The sequence below is a fragment of the Postia placenta genome, assembly GCF_002117355.1.
Source record: "Postia placenta MAD-698-R-SB12 unplaced genomic scaffold POSPLAscaffold_5, whole genome shotgun sequence".
Lineage (NCBI taxonomy): Eukaryota > Fungi > Basidiomycota > Agaricomycetes > Polyporales > Adustoporiaceae > Rhodonia > Rhodonia placenta.
In genome coordinates, this window is record NW_020169836.1 from 271,117 (window position 1) to 290,402 (window position 19,286).

General features: G+C 53.7%; 5 protein-coding genes across 5 annotated transcripts; 1 reads left to right on the forward strand and 4 right to left on the reverse strand.

Annotated features, from left to right (window-relative positions):
• Positions 1–2,135: 2,135 nt before the first annotated feature.
• Positions 2,136–3,650, reverse strand: POSPLADRAFT_1098379 (hypothetical protein; the record flags this gene model as incomplete). Its single annotated transcript, XM_024483166.1, has 2 exons — positions 2,136–2,273; positions 3,087–3,650. Coding segments are annotated over 2 exons (702 nt in total), but the record flags the coding sequence as incomplete, so codon positions are not given.
• Positions 3,651–3,902: 252 nt separating this feature from the next.
• Positions 3,903–6,568, forward strand: POSPLADRAFT_1045608 (hypothetical protein; the record flags this gene model as incomplete). The annotated part of the gene is made up of 15 exons (XM_024478805.1): positions 3,903–3,933; positions 4,094–4,342; positions 4,397–4,500; positions 4,557–4,736; positions 4,763–4,799; positions 4,873–4,976; positions 5,081–5,252; positions 5,308–5,397; positions 5,452–5,500; positions 5,557–5,694; positions 5,752–5,901; positions 5,953–6,196; positions 6,254–6,344; positions 6,402–6,433; positions 6,491–6,568. The coding sequence occupies 15 exons, from the start codon at positions 3,903–3,905 to the stop codon at positions 6,566–6,568; spliced, it is 1,749 nt and encodes a 582-aa protein (XP_024339999.1).
• A 1,492-nt stretch (positions 6,569–8,060) lies between these two features.
• Positions 8,061–11,875, reverse strand: POSPLADRAFT_1065643 (hypothetical protein; the record flags this gene model as incomplete). Its single annotated transcript, XM_024481980.1, has 6 exons — positions 8,061–9,123; positions 9,959–10,424; positions 10,748–10,789; positions 11,174–11,290; positions 11,336–11,603; positions 11,628–11,875. 6 exons carry the CDS (start codon positions 11,873–11,875, stop codon positions 8,288–8,290), a joined length of 1,977 nt encoding a protein of 658 aa, XP_024340000.1. The 3' UTR covers positions 8,061–8,287.
• A 1,920-nt stretch (positions 11,876–13,795) lies between these two features.
• Positions 13,796–15,711, reverse strand: POSPLADRAFT_1139699 (hypothetical protein; the record flags this gene model as incomplete). The annotated part of the gene is made up of 4 exons (XM_024485075.1): positions 13,796–14,989; positions 15,045–15,266; positions 15,324–15,429; positions 15,488–15,711. 4 exons carry the CDS (start codon positions 15,709–15,711, stop codon positions 13,796–13,798), a joined length of 1,746 nt encoding a protein of 581 aa, XP_024340001.1.
• Positions 15,712–17,833: 2,122 nt separating this feature from the next.
• POSPLADRAFT_1139504 (hypothetical protein) lies at positions 17,834–18,852 on the reverse strand (the record flags this gene model as incomplete). Its single annotated transcript, XM_024485044.1, has 2 exons — positions 17,834–18,583; positions 18,643–18,852. The coding sequence occupies 2 exons, from the start codon at positions 18,850–18,852 to the stop codon at positions 17,834–17,836; spliced, it is 960 nt and encodes a 319-aa protein (XP_024340002.1).
• Between the last annotated feature and the right edge of the window lie 434 nt (positions 18,853–19,286).

Sequence of the window (19,286 nt, forward strand, 5' to 3'; positions counted from 1 at the left end):
GTCGTAGCCGTCCTGTGTAGTATAAAACCTGTCGTACTTCTCTCTAAAAATACAAGATCCGGTTCCCCCCCCCTCGAGTTCAGAGCTCATAAGTCGAGTTCGCCCCGCGTCTAAGCTTTCAACTGCGTCACTTCGTCCCTCGCTGCGTAACTTCGAAACCTCGTCCACTGCGTTTACTCGTCGATACCGTCTCGACGAACCCTTCGACTTCGACTATCGTCGGAGAAACTACGAACCGCGTCCTAGTTAAGTCCCCCCTATCGAATCGTGTCCTTTCCTTCTACGATACATCGAAGAGCTCTGCCGAGCTTCGATCATCGCTAACTTTCCACAGCCTCCGAGTAGCTTCGACGACGTGTCGAAGCCACCTCGTACCTTCCCTAGTGTTCGTAGCCTTTTACAAGGACGTTTCTCGTGTTCACTCGAAACGCGGGACACCTTGCTGCTAACTCCCCTCTCACTAGACTATAATCCGTCTCTCTAGTCCCTTTAGGTCGCACCCAGGTTAGGGGTTAGGGTTTCGTAGGTCGTATCACCGTCTGATACCATAGGCGTCCGGCTTGTTTGAGACCGTACAGCGCCTTGAGAAGCCGCCAGAGCCAGTCCTCGCGTCCAGGAACCTCGAAACCGGGTGGTTGGCGCATGTAGATCGTCTCGTCGAGATCGCCATTCAAGTAGGCGTTCTTGAAGTCAATCTGGTGCACTTCCCAGTCGTTGGCAGCTGCGAGGGCGAGTACAAGACGGAGGGATGCGAGTCGTGCAGTGGGAGCAGCGGTCTGATCGTAGTCGATGCCGTGGACCTGCGAGAATCCCTGCGCACAGAGGCGAGCTTTGAACTTTGCGATCTCATTGTTCTCGTCGCGTTTCTTCCGGAGTACCCAGACACACCCGACAACATTCACGCCCTTTGGCTTCTCGACCAGTTCATAGGTGCCCATCGCCTCGATCCTCGCCAGTTCTTCCTCCATTGCTACCTTCCAGTCCTCGCACTCTGGTCCTGCCATTGCTTCCCGGTATGTGGGTTCATCCCCATCCATGGCTGCAAGAGCGTGAACTGTCTCCTCGTCAGAGAGTTGCTCAGTGTCGCCCTCGGCATTCACATATGTTGCATGCTCGATGACGCTCTCCGGAACCTTCTGCGCACCTCGTCCTCCTGTCGTACCCTCCCCAGACTGCAGATCCTTGACCCATTGCGTCTGCTTGCGAATGCGCTGGCTTCGACGTGGTTCATTGCTTGAAATGGGTGGCTGGGTGATAGGAACAGGTTCAGGTATGGTAGGTGAGGTATCAGGAGCAGGAGCGGACGCATTTTGGTTGATTGTAGAGTGCTCCCCCTCAGACGGAAGGCGGACGTCAACAGAAGCAGAAGGAGGTGCCTCGGGAACGAAGCGGACATCGCGTTCGACAGACACGGTCCGGGACGTCGACCAGTACACGCGGTGACCTTTGCTACGAGCATCGAAGCCGACCCACTGCCCAGGACGCGACTTCGGATCGAGTTTGGATGCAGCATCGTGGCGAACCCAGACGGGGCAGCCAAAGCGAGGGAGGACGGCCAGATCGGGCTTGCGGCCAGTCGCGCACTCGTGAGGCGTGGAGCCAGGCGTGGTACGGGTCGTCGTGCGGTTGCGCAGCCACGCAGCGTGCATGATGGCCTCACCCCAAAGCGATTTCGGTAAGCCTGCGTCGAAGAGCATCGCGCGGCCATGTTCGGCAAGCGTACGGTTCAGCCGTTCGGCCTTGCCGTTCTGCTGTGGGGAGTCGTGAACAGTGAGCCGATGGGTGGTGCCCTCATCCGCAAGATAGGCCTCGAATTCCTTGCTGAGATATTCGCCTCCGCGATCGCACTGCATGTCCTTGACAGCAGTCACGTTGCGATGAGTCTTCGCCCAGGCATTGTAGACCTTGTAGCGAGAGAAGGCTTCGCTCTTTCGAGAGAGGAGGTGCACAACAGCTTCGTCAGTGTGATCGTCGAGGAAGAGGATGTAGTACACCTTCCCACCGGGGGTATGCACCGGCGCGGGGCCCCAGACATCAGTATGAACACGCTCGCCATAGCGAGTAGTAGGTGGACTCGAGCGTGCCTTCGGGAATGGGGCACGCGTCTGCTTTGCCTTTGCACAAGGTTCGCAGAAGGGTGCAGTGGTATCCTCGAGGTGGAGGCCAGTCACGACATTGTTCGTCACCATGGTTTGAAGGGCAGGGGCGTAAGCATGTCCCATACGACGGTGCAGTTCGCCAAGGGTGAGCGAGGTGGTGGCAGAGAGAGCACTCTCGCCCGTGGGAAGGGGCGGAGATTGTGCGTGAGCGAGAGGGTACAAGCCGTTCTTCTCGGCAACAACAAACAGGGTCCGGCCATCAGGAGCGACGACATGACAGCCGTCTCGTTCGAACCGAACACTGAGTCCTGTGCTTGCTGCACGACTGATGGATATTAGGGCATGGGGCATCGAAGGAGCGTAAAGGACATCGCGTAGGATAAACTGGGTAGTCTTCCCGTTATGGACAGTAGTTACCCGAACGTCGCCTTCTCCGGTTGCATGAAAGGTACGACCGTCGGCAGACGCAATTGGTTTGGGCGCAATATCCCGAAAGGTGATGAAGTTCGCGCGACAGGGATCGAAATGGCGGCTCGCCCCAGAGTCTAGAAGGCGTGTGAGCATCGGTAGATTCTGGCGTGAGGCCTGCGCAAAATCAGTCGCGACAGCAAACGCGAATGCATCTCCATCTGGGGTGGATGCAGTCTTCGCGGTTTCTCCCCCTGAACCTTTCCCCTTCGCTTTTGCCTTCCGGGCCTTGCTCCTTGGTCCCTGTCCCTCCTTTCCTCCCCCTTTACTCCAACAGTCCGGCTTCGAGTGGCCAGGCTTGTTGCAGTTGGCGCATTTCGCAGTACTGCTAACTACAAGCACGGCATCACCAGTCGATCGTGAGTCGTTCAATGCGAACTCGTCGCGCGCAATTGCATTGATCTGACGGATGAGCTCGGCAGGTTTGATTCCCGAGGAAGGAGTTGTGGGCGTGACCGAGGGAGTGGTTGTTGCCTGGGAAAGGGACGAGATGCGAGCCGAGGTGATGATTGTGCGTACAACACCCCGGTATGACATAGGAAGGCAAGACAATATGATTGCCTTGTACTCGGTGTCGCTGAGCTGACCCCCAGCTGTCGCATACTCTGACCTGAGCTTCTCCAGCTGGTTCAGAGTCTGACGAGGGTCGCTGTCTTCCGCACACCGGAGCGCATGCATCTGTCGAAGCAACTCGACCTGTACGAACTCCCCTTGGTTGTCATATTCATCCACGACAACCTGCCATGCTTCGGAGGCTTTCTGCAAGGGAGCAATCCGAAGCTTGAGTGATTCGGGTAAGGTCTGGAACAGCATCGTCCGTATGGACTGATGCTTCGCGACCCATACGTCGTTCGCGCTCTCGTAGCGTTCATCGGCATCCGGATCTACGCCTGGGGCTGTAGTTGGGATCGGAGCCTTGTCACGGCCTTCGAGGAACCGCACCAATCCTTTGGCGTAGACGGCCACACGGAACTGCTCCTTGTAAAGGATCCAGTTCGATCCATCCTCGATTAACTTCGGGATGCGGCTGGTCGTCGATTCGCTCGGATTGAGCTGGAACTCGTAAGAGGAGGCGGGGCTCATAACCTCTTAACGAGGTACGAGCGACGTCGAATCTAGCGACTACCGGTCAGAGCTTCAGTGAGGTAAGATCAACTCTTTATTACTGTACCTAGCGACTACCGGTCACTTTACAGGGGATCAGCGCATGTACAGTGCATAGGGAAATATAGGGACTTACGAGCTTCAGTGAGGTAAGATCAACTGAAGCTCGCATCGAAACAGAGACGCTATATAACATATCGTAATGCGGTGAGTCGCCAGTATCTACGGTACATGGCTAAACGAAAAGGAGTCCGGATATATAGTGCGGGTCAGGAACACCAGGGGCGCGACAACGTCGCGCTGATCCCGACGCGATAACGCGGCGTCATGCGCGCACGCACACGTGGGGCGGATGGATGCGCTTGACCGTCAACAAGACGTTGTCGTGTTTTCCGACGAGTGTACTTGACACTTGCTTCCAGGGGGAACCTCAGGCTGTGTGATTGCCAGCCGCATTGCCGACGCCGATCCTACCATGAAAATCCTTGTGGTTGAGGCTGGTCCGCCTGTTCGCGATGATATGGCTCACATAGTTCCCGCGCGGTACCTCTCACACTTATTGCCCACGAGCAATACCCTCAAGATACACGTCGGCAAGAAGAGTGAAGTACTCGGACGCGCTCCCGTCGTTTCCCATGCGCAGTGCTTGGGCGGAGCATCAAGCATCAACTGTACGTCACTTCTGCACCGGATGTCTGCCTTCTCGTCTGATTGTGGGAAAATAGTCATGATGTACACCCGCGCCTCGGCCTCCGACTACGACACTTGGTCACGTGTATACAAGAACCCTGGCTGGGCATCTGCCGACTTGCTGCCACTGCTTAAGAAGGTTGGCTAATAGTATCCCGATACGAGTGACCGGATACTCACTGTGATTTAATTTAGTATGAGACTTATCAATGTCAAGAGGGCTTGGAGACGCACGGTTACAATGGGCCTCTGAATGTCTCGTACGGCGGAATCCAGACCGAGATTGGCATGCAATTTCTGGAAGTCGCATCGGGACTGCTGAAGCGTCCTGTCGTGGACGACTTCAACGACCTGAGGCAGGCAAATGCGGTCTCAGTAAGTGACGCTCTGGAGCTGTAGAGCGATATCACGCTGATACGCGATACAGAGATGGCCGAAGTAGGCGAATGGCTGTCGTCGCTAATGAACAGGGTCAACTGACTGCTATGTAGATGGATCAACAGCAAAACAGGCAGACGCCAAGATGTACCTCACAACTATCTATACGACAAGGATAGAACAACCGGCCTCGATATATTAACGGGCTTTGTCGTCAAACGTGTTCTCGTGGAGTGCGTTCTGTCGTTGAGCGCCGTGCTGCTGACGTTGATGGCGACACTTATAGGAACGGTCGAGCGGTCGGCATTGAGTTTTTGCCAGATTCCCGCTTCCATCCTCAGGAGACGCAAACACCTCGCATAGCGAAGGCGAGGCGCCTAGTTGTCTTGTCGGCGGGCACCTTCGGCTCGCCTGTGATCTTGGAGCGATCGGGTATAGGTGGCGCAGAACGGCTCGAAAAGCTCGGTGTCGATATGGTTGCTGATCTTCCGGGAGTGGGCGAGAACTATCAAGGTACTCACTCCTCGCGTTATGTCGGCCAATATGACTTGACCAACCTACGTGACAGATCACCCCGTGGTTTTCACGCAGTACTTCGCTGGAGACGAAGCAGATACTCTGGACGGCCTCATGCAGGGGAAACTTGATGAGTTACATAGTAAGTGATCCTGCATCGTTGGTCAACACTCGGTAACCAAAACGTGTTCCACAGGATGGACAGAACAATGGGCCAAGGATGGAACGGGTATGCTTGCTTCAAAGTATGTCCGCGTACATGCGTAGACCGTGAAACCATAGGCTAATGAAAATTGGTCAGCGGGATTGAAGCTGGCAGCCAGTTGCGACTGACTCCCGAGGAGCTGAAGACTTTGGGTCCGGAAGTCCAGCAGCGATGGGCTCATGACTTCGCTGATGTCTCTGACAAGTCGATCATGTGTATCGCTTGTGCTGCTGCGTAGGCTCTAGTCTAAATCCGGGGTTGCTCATGCTCACAATACATTTACCATTGCAGATTCCTCGGAAATCCTGTAGGGATGTCCCCTCGGAAATATATTACGATTGGTTACACCGTATGGTACTCACGTGCAGTGGGCTACCTGCATGCGACTTCTGCAGACGATGTCAATTCTCCCCTTGATTTTGATCCGCAGACGATTAGCGGGTTTGTACAACTTATGACATCGAAAACTTCTTTACTGACGACATGTTCTAGGCCCGAAGACCTAGCGTTGCAAAGATGGGCATACAAGCAGTCCCGTGATATCGGGCGTCGCATGCCTCTATATCGCGGAGAGCACAAGGGCGGGCATCCCGCGTTTGCTCCCGACAGTCCAGCGGTCGTTCAAGTGGAGGGACAGCCCATTAAGCTGAGCGATCCCGTCCTGCAATACAGCGCAGCAGACGACATGGCTATCGACGCCTTCCATAAAGAGGTTGTTGCGACGATGTGGCACTCGGTAGGTTACGCCATGTCTCGACTAGATAACGCGGACGGAATAATATTGGTGTAATAGCTCGGAACATGCGCCATGAAGCCGCGAGAGCAAGGCGGGGTGGTTGACTCCGCCTTGAACGTGTACGGAGTGAAAGGCTTAAAAGTGGCTGGTATGTATCCAAACGTGGTGTCTCATTGCTGAAAGCTGACCTCATGTATTTGCACAGATATGTCTATTGCGCCTTCCAATGTTGGTTCGGTACGTTATACATATCTTTTTCAAAATTGGTGTGCGCGACTGATGTTGAGTCTGCAGAACACGTACTCCAGTGCGGTGCTTATAGGAGAAAAGGCTGCCACTATCATTGCCAGCGAACTTGAAATTAAGATCTGAGATATGTATTTCTGAGAGGGCGATCCTCTGCCAGATCATCTGTAGTCATATTGTTAACTAGTCGGTGTGTCGCCGACACCAATGGTGCCAAATATAGTGGAAGCAGGCATTCCGCTTGCATGGATAACTGAGTATCCCGAAGTTACGAATATCAGGATGATATTGCATGCGATAGCTGTAGTCATGTCTACGCCCCGATCTATGGAGAGTGGTACAGCGCTAACCTCAAGGTTTGCCAGGATTGACAGACATCCGAGACAATGAAAAGTATGGAACAAAAACAGGAAGCATCAGTGAATGATATTGTGTTTTCGGCATCTAGGGTAATATATTTTCGACGTGGAACGCTATCCCGCATCTGAGCCCGCGATTCATCAGCCTTCCCTAGACTTTATCAGAGTATGTTCTAGATTTCACCGATGCCATTTGCTGCCAGCTGTTTGGTCTCCTTCGCAGCCCGCGCGCCCTCCGTTGCCAGCCGCGAAGCATCGAACACTTGCCCTTCAGTGTTTTTCTCATCTACTGCTCCTTTTCTCTGCATAGGCTACTGTGTTTGATAGATTCCCCCCTGTTCCCCAGTAGTCCACTTTCGTTCCTGAACATGGTCTTATTCCCGGGAGTCGATCCCGCTTTGGCTTGCCGCACGATTTCAAAGCTAAGCTGCTAATCCCTCCTTTGCAGAACCTCGTGCTCTCTATGGAAGACCTTCTCAAGTTGTGCTACGATCTTCCCTTTGCGCCATCGGACCCCTTTCGCGCGCCGATCAACTGCTGCCTCCTTTCGCTGTACTTCTTCATTTATCTGTCTAGTCCTCGTCTCACTAATACTTAGCTGCTCTTCTCTCTGACACGTAGCTAAGGTGAGGATGACGATTGGAGCTGTGACGGTGCTGCAGTAGCCCTTAGTGCCGAATACGACACCACTATGTAGCTGCCGCCGGACACGAGGTTCGCCGTTTGAACCTTGGTTTTCTGAGGGCTTTCCCCTGTAACCAGGCAGCAAGAGACCTCATTGAGGAACACTGTAGAACTAGGTGTCGCCTTGCCCTTGTGTTGTGTTCATGAATCCACTCTGCTTACATGCCAACACTTACCTAACAGGTGCGTACGTGGGCGTGTGGCTTTCCCTGGGGAAAATAGAGCGTTATAGAACTACCACGATATCAGGATAGCAATAATCTGCATTCTCCTAGCATGTCACAGTAGTCAGGCGGCGATGGCGACAAGTCGCCCCTGTCAAAGTAATTCAGCTGCTTGCCGCCCGATTCATAGGGCCGGGCGTATCATGATCAAGTCCTTTCCTGAGGGTTATAAGATGGCATGTTACATCGGCTTGCATGTAAGATGCATTGAATCACAATCAAGTCAGACATGATCACAGTCAGCCGTCGCTTCAACGTCGCGACGCGTCGTGATCACGTGCCAATGGTCGAGGCAAAGTTGTAGCGGTGACTGCCACGACACCTCTCTCTAGTGCCCAGCTATCATAGCCTGAGGTTTCCTCAGGCTTTCGACCGACTCGTATACGATAGTCTCATAGTATCTGGCGAAACAATCTGTCTATTTTCTAGGCATGCACCATATCCTGGCCACTGCGGCGGCAAGATGTATCCTCAAAACTGCATCATGTGCTACCTCGTCAAAAATCTGCTAATATACATCCGCGGACATGAATTCCTGGGTACAAATACACCCACACGACTCGTCGCCTTTCATCTGCTCATATCTCCGACTGATTGAAGTGCCAGCGAAGCCCGTTCTGCATCTGCATCTGCGAGGATACCGGATTAGATCTGCCTTCGTTCCTCTTCACCCCTCCCCTTCCTGGAGACCCATTCGGACCGGATACTAGGAGGTTCGAGTCTAGTAAACCCACCAAGTAACGAGCTTGACCAGAATTTCCTTTGATCTCGCTCACTCGATCGATGATCTTCGCGCTGATTCGGAACTTTGTCTCTCCATCGCCTATCGTCTGTGCGGCTCGTATAGCTTGCTCTCGACTCAACAATGTCAGCTTTTCACCTTTAAGTCGTTTCACCTTAACTCGCAGCTCCCGTTGCTTGTCCATCAAGTCTTCCATTTGCTCTGCATCTGTCTTCATGTCAAGCACCTCTTCTACCTCTCTGTATGCGCCTCTGTCTGCTTTGCCTCCGAGCTCTTGCCTCAGGCGGTGCGAAGCCTTTTCGTCGAGTCTCACCCTACGGCCTTGTTCGCCCTCAAAGTCGATTGTAGATCCGAGATTCGCACTCGTCGTGGAACTGACATCCTCTGGAACTCCAGGCACATTCCTCGAGCGTCTCATACCGACATCTTGGCTACTGCCTTCGCCATCGATGTCCGCTCGAGATACGTTTGCTTCTACCTGCGTAGATCGTTTCCGACTTTCGCCGATTGTATGATAGGCCCAGCTCCTCTGGTCGCGATGGGGGCCGCGCATCGTCGAGAGAAGGCGCCATTTGTATAGATCAGCAGGATCATCGTCTACAGCTTGCCCCCTTTCCCTGGGCGGAGCAGACCGGATGTTGGTGGCGAAGGCAACTGGATCTCGATGCCATCCTGGTATAGGGGTCAAAGTCTCGCCTGATCCTAGAGGGAGCGCTGGCAGGATGAGCTCACTCCACAGCTCTCCGACTTCCCGCGAAACTCTTTCCTCTATGTTCGTGCTCTCCGTGGGGTGGACATCAAGGCGTGGCGGATCTCTCCGCGGGTCTTCATCACAGTCACTCGATATGATGGGCACGAGAAGAGCCTGGACTCGCAGCCCGGGAGGGAAAGGGTTTGACACTGGACGGCCGTCCCGCGAAGAGCCCGGCGGATGCCAAATTTCATGTGGCGACATGGTTCGGAAGTGGGATGGTCCGCTTACTCCTGGGATTCCGTCCTTGCGTAACTCGGACTCAGGGACGGTCTCCTTTCCCCTCCTGCCAGAGGTCGACAAATCTGGGACACGGCCATCATGATTGCCTGAGTTGATGCTCGGAGTCGCCTCCCTGACCTCCTGGCGCGCTGTGGGTTTCGCCTTGCCCCGGGGAGACCATATCCAAGTGACGCTGTCTGTTGTGAGAGGAGCCGCTGACGTCGTCAACGAATCCGCACGGACACCGAACAGGTCTGGGCGGTCACCGGACCCTTTCTCACGCCACATCTCCGGTACTGTCCTCGTCTCGGAGACGGGTGTCGTATTTGGCCCGTAATTGCTCGACTCGCTCTCGGTGTCCGTTGTGCACGTCGTCTGAGGTGGAAAGCGGGCAGCGGGTGCTCTCTCATCTTGTTTCCCTGACATGCTCTCTGAATCCTCGCTGAGTATGGGGTGCGCATGGTTGACTGAGGCTGATATACCAATTCGTAAGCATACTGCTTACTCGCAAATACCATTTGAGACCATCCTTACCTGTGATGGCAGCTTCTTGCGCCTGCTCAGGACTAGTCACGCTGGACGACACGCGCTCTGCAAATCGCGGAGTCGCGAGCATGGCGTCCAGGACGTTTCTTGTCTCTCGAAGATACTGCGTCAAATCGTGCTCATTCATGTACGCATATGGAGAGCTTTTGCGACTCTCCCTCTCCCGCGCCAGACGCTCCCGATACGTCGTTTCGGCCATGTTGCAGATGTATGTCATGGTTTGCTCGTATTGCTTTGTCATGACTCTCATAGCAACGGAGTCTGGCGAATACTGGCTCAGATGTGTACACCGCGCTCTTGCTTCCTCGACCAGAGGCCATAACTCCCGCTCGATTTCCTTTCTTGTCTGCTGTTTCCAGTTCTCGTCGGGTTCGAGATACGGGTGGTGCATGAAGCCTACGCTGACGAGTGTTGGATGAAGCCCATGACCCCCGAATCCGGCCAAGAAGCTCTTCTATAATCAGACTGTCCTCGGAATGCTCATATCCCAATGGGTCCCCCGGGTTCATATGACACGCCTGTGCGGTAGGCGGACCTTATGATATGTCCTCCTTATAGCGATAGCCAATAGCGTTCTACAAGTTGAATGTCTGGCAGGGTTCCATATCACTTGTCAGACATGATAAGCGGGTGGTTCCGGAGTGGCCTCGCGCCTTCACTATGACGCAGGTGGCACTGCGACTCGCATGGCCTGGAACGCCTAGATGCGATTGTGGTCAAGGACAGTCCTGGATCTGGGACGCGATAACCCGGTCCAGGCGCGACCACGTGACTTACGGGCTGCGACCCTGCAGTGCAAGGTTGTGCCTTTCCTTGTAGCTTGTCATACGCGACAAGGAGCGCAGATGTGGTCATCAGTTGATTTAAGGTTTAGAACACAGCAGTACGAAGTCCTGTGGAGCGTCTTTCAAAAGATGTCGTACGATTCTTATCCCAGACAGTATGCAGGCAATTTCGCTCCGAGCTGACATGGCTCCATCGAGTCGTTGATCCATATACAGACGATCGCACGACAGGTCTTGGTCTGGCTCGTCCCCAATGGATTCGAGGGCGTGCGCCTATGCACAAGTACTCTAGGACGATCGAGGCGAGCGGAGGCGATCCTATGGCCCTGGACATTGTCGCTCCCACCTTTTCGTTATATAAGACAATCGGTTACGCAGCGCCATTCTGACACTCAGCTGCGAGATATCTAGAACTTACAGGTGAGGCCGCGATGGAATCCGTGCATTTACCCGCATATCTGATCTGGTTGCCAGTCGTAATACGTTTACTAGAGACCCCATTCGCGTATGGACAAGGAAATGTTTGAAGCCGTCTCTAAAGGTTAGCGTTGTCAGCGTTGGCTTATATGCATGATTACACCCTGACGCTCCTGTAGGCACCACCGCGCTCAACTTGTTCGGCGCCCTCAACGACGATGTCCTCTACTACTTGCTCCCGTTCCTCTCTTCCCGCGACGCGCTCCGACTCATGCTGACGTGTCATTATGGCTATGCTTATGCTGTCCCGCGATTCGTATCCGAAATCGTACTCGGGAGTAATCTCGGCAACGGACCAGGGCAGATCGCCTCGTTCTGCGCATTCATGAACGCCCATGGGATCCACGCGATCACGCAGCTGCGCACGCTGACTATCATGGACACGGCGTTCTTACGAGCAGATGGCGCACGAACAGGCGGATTCGCCATGATCGATCACGACTACTCCTGCGCGGAAGGACTCGCGCAGGTCCTCTCCAATGCTGTCAATCTCGCACACATACGCATCATGCAGCCAGATCCATTGTTCCGTGCACAACCATCCCTTGTAGACGCCTTGTGCGCTCTCCCTAGACTCGACGAGATCTGCCTTGTCAATGGCGGATCCGCATCCCTCCAATTCCTTTCCCGTCTCACGAGCCATCCACAAGAAGTCAGCCTTCACATGGCTCGCCAGCCTCTTTTACTCAAGGACGAGCATCCAGAAGACCTCACCGCACTCCTCCCCCTTTCCGATTGTTTGCGCACACTGCATCTCTGGAGCAGCTTCGACCTCACGAAGCGCTTGACACCGGATACTGTGTGGCCGTCCGTGGGGGAGCTTTCCTTGGGCGGTGCAATCGCACTGGAACGACTCCTTCCCGCATTCCCGAACGTCAGGAAGCTGTATTTTGGGGACTGCCAGTTCTCCCCTGGAAGTTCTGAGCTAGACGACTGGCCGGAAGTCGACGACGTGACGGCCGTGTGCTTTGTGCCGCTTGCGTTCCCAGTTCGCCGCTTGGCTCTGCGGTATAACATTGCGCTTGATGCAAGAACGGCGACCCTGCTCGAGAAGGCGGCTCCCGTCGTCCTCGAATGCTTCGTCGGTTGGGGCGCACTGGATCCTCGCATTGCGAACGCCGTACCGCACTTGAAGTTTCTACAGCTCCATGTCAAGTGGTCTGACCCGGCTGCTCATACGCTATGCGATGGCTCACAAGCGTGGCTGGTGCGTTTCTCCTGCTTTGATGCCCTTGCTTTTCCGCTGAGCGTTGCTTCAGATGACGTACGTGTGCCCATTCGCGCAGGTGTCACTCTTTGGGCTCTCCATCCACGTCTGCGTTGGGGCCGTTGACGCTGCACGAATGGACGTTGCGCGACTCGCTGAGGCTATTGCACGAACCATACCTAGCCTTCAATACGTGGCCGTGGCTATTGACGGAACCTGTCGAGGTGCATGTGCAGACGAAAATCCCGTGTACAGATGGTATCGGTGTACTGCAGGGGCCGGTCATCCTGAGCTGCAGGAGATAGCGGACTGGCATGCGGAGGAAGTATACGCACAGTTGACAAACGTGAGTCGATTATAGACACTCTGTAAGCATAGAATGCTCTAGATACCGTCGCCTAAGGACATACCGCACCGCTTTCTCATCGTATCATAGTCGTCCTAATCCGCGCGCATCGTTGCCTACCAGTCCTACCAACTGGCAACATGACCCTAGCAAACAATCAGGGTTCCTTTGTTACCTATTACTATATACTTGCTGAGCTAACGCAGTAGCGAAGAGCCTATAATATATCCGTTCAAAGTTGCCGCTTAAATGTCGCGGAAAAAGAAGCGACTTCTCGCTGCTTTTGAAGCGCCCAGATGTGGCTGAAGGTCGCAGAAACGGTTGCTTGTGACCAAGCGTAATGAAGCTGTGACCTCATCACGTTCTCGCGAAGGGCGGAGCAGCCAATCAGGTCGGTGAATTATGCAGGCGTGACATGCCGTAAGCCAGAATCTGCGAGCGTTTGCGACAAACAGTGGCTTATTTGTCGCTGTTCGAGGAGGGAAGCTCAAATTCTGCTCACTGCTTTGAGCCGCTTAAATGTCGCTGTTGTTTTCAGCGATAATTAAGGGGCAACTTTGAACGGACCTACTTGAAGATATCGACGCGTGAAAAAATACGACAAAATAGTAACAAACATGAAGCCGGTTCGGCGAGTACCGATCTCCACGTGGGTGCGTATGGCGCACGCCGCTCTCAGGCGGGTGGAGGACGGCCGCTCGGTTTCACAGGGTTGAGTGATGTCGATCGTACCGCTTTTGAAGTCGATCGTGCGGTACACATCGACTCCGCTGGCAGATCTCAATGTGAGCGGTCGTTAGTCCGAGATGCGGGCACCGATGTCCTCTGATAAACACAGGTAAATCACAACAAGTGCAGAGATCGATAGCGAGTACAACAGTCAGAATGGCACATAGCGACACAACAAATCATCACGAAGTAAGAGCTCGTGCACTGCAATAGGGAAACTTACAAGACGACGCAGATCGATAGACAGCGAGGAAGAAACAGGGGTTCCTGTGTACTACACCTTAATCCGCTCCCTCGTCGTCGTCCTCATTGCCGCGGAATAGAAGAGCCATTTCGAACTCAGTCAGGAAGCTAAGCACGTAGGCCAGGTCTTCTATGCTCACGCCCAGCTGCGTGGCTCGCAGGTGCATGGTCGCGTCGCTCACTTGGCCGCTCTCCATGCCTGCCCCGCCGCCATCGCCAATCTGCGTGCTGGTGCCGCCGCCGTTGCCAGTAGGACCCTGCGACCTGTCGCAACTTGTCTCCTTGACATGGCGGTTTCTCGCATCCTTCCGTGCCCAAGTCGTGCCGCAACGAGAACAGACGAGCTGCCTGATATCAAAACAGCCCAGCAGGTGACGGTGGAAGTCGCTTTTTCTATTGAATCCCTTGTGTTCGCATTTCTCGCGAGGACAAACGAATTCCTTCTGCTGCTGAGGAGGTGCGGCGCGCGTAGTTTTCTGCTTCTTGTTGCGCGAGTCGGAGAAGCCGTCGACACGGTCATTGTTGTCGGTACAAGGCCTCTTCCGCTTGGCGTTCCGACTTGGTTGCGAACGACGCGTCACCTCTGGAGCTACAGTCGAAGGGCCAGCATTTTCATCCTTGATGCTGCTGTCGGTCGCGCGCCATTTCTCTTTCTGCGCGGCGGTGATCCGCGGCAAAGGCTCTTGGGACCCTATCGTGTCCTGCCACGCCTGGTGCGAGGACTGCCTATGGCCCATGCCCTCACCTACGCGCGTCGAATTCGTAGGCGGTGCGTGTTTGCCGCCTCTTGATTGGGACGTCCGGCCATAACGACGAGTCGCGTATGCCTCACTGACGGATACTGCATTCAACCCATCAGTTTCTCTTCCGACGAGGCTGTCGACGTCCTCGTTGTCATTGTCGGTGCTGGAGTCGCTTACGACCATGTCTCTGGAGGCATTGTCGTATTTACCGCTAGTTTCGGCCTTGCTCATCGTGCGTGGGCAAGGGCTGACTACGCTATATATGTGAGCTTCCTTGTCCTGTATCGCATGCGACGCGCCTGCATCGCCACTCGCAGACGCTGTGGCCTGCGTCGGGGCGCTCGTTTTGCCCTGCTCAAGAAAGCCGGCATGCATTCGGTTGGCTGACTGCGGGGCCGACTGGTATTCGACCCAGGACCCGACAGATAGGTCCCCGAGCGAGGGTGCCGGGTCGACTGCAGGAGGTACCTTTGATTCCGGACCCAACGGCTGAGTGGCAGCATTAGTCAATTATTATGACGATAAAATGATTGATTGAACATACGTCTAGCAAGCGCTTCCGCACAGTCTCATCAAAGTAACCGTCATAGCCAGCATACCGGTCATCGACTTGCTCTTTGACACTTGCATCCAGGTCGAATGAGTGTCGACCGCTGTCGCAAGTGCAGTCGCTGACGAAGTGGCGGAGACAGTGCTCCGTTCGTCGATACTGCTCGACGATGGCAGTCGCCTTGTCGCACCAGACGACAAGTACTTTCTCATCGCGCTGTCCTCTATTGTGAGCATCTTGACTGTTTACATCATGGACGTGGACCATGCTTACCACTAGCGCGGCGTCATACAGATACAAGCCTGCATCGTCCAAAGCCTCAATGGATGAGACAATTGGGATGTGGGAGCCGGCGACTTCCACAGCATCCTGCACATCACTTGCAAAGGAACAGTGAGCTCGAGTGCAGTGGTTCAGCTCTCAATGAGAACACTTACAAGATGCGCAACGTGTCCTCGACAGCCTTTGTTCTGGCCTTCACCGCGACTTCGCATCCGAGTCGTGACGTCGCCGCCGCAAAAGGCAGGTCGGTGCTGTCTGAGGTGAGGACGAGCTGGTCTGTGTGTAAACACACAGACGTGTACCGCTCGTCGCCCGAGATGCCTTGAATGGCTATCTCGAGCTGTTCAAGGGTGGTAAAGTAAATTGTAGTAGCGTCCATGACGACTGATGAGCGGGGAGGTGACAGATGGCATGTGGGGAAGGTCAAAGCGCGTCTGTGGCTGAAGTCGGTTGTAGGTCCTTTATTTTGAGCGTCTTCTCCGCTTTGGAAGTCCGCACACTCAAGCCTTGTTGTCAGGTATCGGACTTGGAACTTCGCTGATGGGGTGAGCTACCCCATGCCCTCTTACTATCCTTGTCTGATTAGGAAGTGGGTGGCATATGTGCTCACAAAATGTATTCGAGATCAAGGGCAATGCTGATTCGTACGACCATTGTCAATAATGCAACCCAATGGCCTTTTCTTATTCCAGGCGTCCATGCTCGGTGCTCGCGAGTGGTAGGTATTCAATGCAGCTGCTTCCATTCTATCGCTAAACATCCGCTCTTAGCCTTTGTAGTTGGTATCCACCGTAGAGGTGTCGTGAAAATATTTGACAAGCGCTCATTGATTCAACCCCTCCAACTCCCGGCCGCTAGGTCTTCCTAATCGCAAGCTCGGTAAAATGGAACTTGGTCGAATCTACGGCGGCTCTTCCATCCCCTGAGGGCTGAAGCGTAGCATACATCCAAATATCGAATTTGGTCAACACGGTGACTACACTGTTCGTCATTCCACACATCTCACGTTACTGGTCTCGCCTGGGTAGCCTATAAAGAGCCCGCCTTCTACGTGAGGAGGCCGCCACATTCCTCGGAGTGTCAGTGCAGCATATGATGAAGATCGGGACAGGACAGCGCGCCTTCCTCGACATTAGTGGTGGAGACCCGAAGTCCTGTTTTTCAACACGAGTTGTTTCCTGGAAATTTGTCGCTCTGTGTAAAAATGCACACGTCCCGGAGCTTTAGGTGTGAAGAGTCTCTTGACATCTCATCCTTTGGATCCTAACGCATCTTTCAAGGCCAGTGTCATGAACTACATGTGATACGTCATCGTGTCCGTGGTACAGCAAAGAAGAGAGGAGTAGCCTTGTGTCTGGGTCCTCCGGAATCATACGACAGCGACGAGCCCGATTCTCACGACACCATTTACGCTCAGATGAAGACTCGCCAGCAACGCTGAGAAGGACCTTTCTGCCCCGTCGTCTAACTCGTGTCCTCATTTCACAGCCCGTACCATCCGCGCATGCACCCACCGATTCCGACAATATCATAAAAGGTACACCGTACGCGCATTCTCGCACAAATGTCAGATTCTTACCATGGAACCTTCTCGGTTGCGCTCGTGCAAACCTCTGTCCAAGAGTTGCGGACGAGGATGTCCCCGCGTCGTTTCTATTCTCCATCCAGTAAACGCAACACTCTGGATAACATTGCAAGATTTAAAGGCTCATACGTCGCTCATTGTGAGCATGTCTTGTATCCTGCGCAACCCTCTCAATGCAATAGCATGTGGCGCTGCGGATTTCCAACATCTCTGTTGGAAGCGTACAGGATGCTAGTGAACTTGACTAGATCCCTTTGTGCTGCTGCTAAATCCTTTCTCTCGGACAATTCCGCGTGAAGATCTGCCTCCACAACTATATGCACAAATGATCATGTGGAATATCTGTCTGCGTATACATTGACTGGTGCATCGCGCTGGAGGATATCAGTGTGTTATCTAGTATGTCGTACTATGCTTAGGGCCTTCGAAGGCGATATCCGGCGGATGCCGAGACAATACATCCGAGATTACAAAGTTAGACGACGAGACAAATGCGGCAACTCCATCATCACCTTCAGTTGAACATGGCATTCTATCGCTCGGGCATACACCGCGCCGCTCATTCAAATATCTGTTTACTATACTAGAAGGTCACCTCGCTGTTCCTCAGAGCAGTTACATCCGAACGCCATCGCACCGCTGGTCCAAGCGTCTCTGTATTACGCTCATTCGCGCCCCATAGTCAGTCTAGGAGACTCGTGATTGGTGGTTGCGTCAGGCTATAGTGAAATGCGTGAGCATGCAGTCTACACTTATCGAACGAGACATCATATATTGTGGCATAGGCGACGAAGACAGAAGTCATAGACATAGGCACATGACGAACAAGCATAATAGTCAAAACAATCGTACAGGAATGGAGGCCGGCATTCGCGAATGAGCAAGGAAATCAGCAGAGGAAGAAAACGATGTGAGGCTAGTAGTCATCGGGCGGTGCAGGTGAGCCTTCGTTCTCGCTCGGATCCCTGCTGGTCATTCTTTCCTTGACCCACTCCACTGCATCCCTGTACGACATGTTGTGCTGGCTGTGGCAATGCCTCCCGCGCGAGTCGGTGCGTGAGTACATTTTGAGACAGATCGGGCATTGCCACTCCTTCTGCTTGCCCTTGGTGCACCCTGTTGTGATGTGGCGGTCGCGCACGCCGCTGCGCGAGAACCATTCATGGCAATTGTTGCATTGATAATTTCGTGCAACGGGCGTCCAAGTTCTCGGCTTCCTGATGACGTGGGATTGCCGGAACCTGGTGCGGGCCTTCTTGGAACGAGGATGGGGCATGTCTGCAGCGGGTGCGGTGATACCTCCGAAGCCGCTGTTGACGTAATTGGTGTGAAATATGTTCTGTCCTACGTATGGTAGGCCAGACATGTACGCGCTAGTTACGCCATAAGGTGCAATATAGGGCATGTGAGGAGCCGGGTTGTGATTGAGGCCCATTAGATACCAGTACATCGAGGTAGTAGTGGTATTTGATTGGTCGAGGTAGTGGGGTTGATGAGCGTAGGCCAGACCGAGGTAGGGCTCTGAGGCAGGATGAGTCAGCCATGGGTACCCCATGAAGTGCTCGGGCTCTTGCGCAGGCTCTTGGTGAGAAGAGATGCCTTCCGGGGATCTGAGTGGCGTCCCCATGCCATTGGTCTCCGAATTTATACTCTCGAAGCTGAAAATCTGTGGCAACAATGCCGGACATCAGATGTGGTATACAGACTGACAGAGATGTGACATACCTCCTGTGGTTCAATAGGCGGAAGGTCCCAATCGGTCTCCTGAACAATGGCTTCCAGATCAGGGACATTGGACGAGTCCTCCGCGTTTTGAGGCTCGTCGACCTCTGTGGTCTCTGCTGGAACCGACGAAATAAATGACCACTCGTCAGTATTTGTGGACACCATGTCCTTCAACTTGTCGCAGAATTCAGGGAATGGGTCGGACACCATTGTGGGATGAGTGGAGGCAGTGTAATCGGTATACTATGGACAAAGAGTTATGTAGGCGATCTAATGAGTGCTTTCAGTAGAGCCAAGGATGTGGTGGTTTGACTTACGTAGAAGTGAAACATTTGTCTTTCCGTTCTATTCCTTGTACTACTAGCGCCCATACTGGCGCCTGTCTTAGCGCTCACCCGCAGGTTGAACATTATGTAGCTTACATAATGGGGTCCGTGCGCACTTCGTTCCTGGTATCGTACCACTACGTTTCTTTCTTCACTAACACGACCACATAGACACGATGGTCCGTGCGCAGTCGGTACTTGTATAAGTAGTTGTACCATTAGTCGGTCGAACCCTAAGTTCGACCTGGTTATTCATTCAAGTCTCTGCTTCTCTTCACTTGGGGTAGTGGTCATTCTCGACTTCCTCGCTCAATCTTC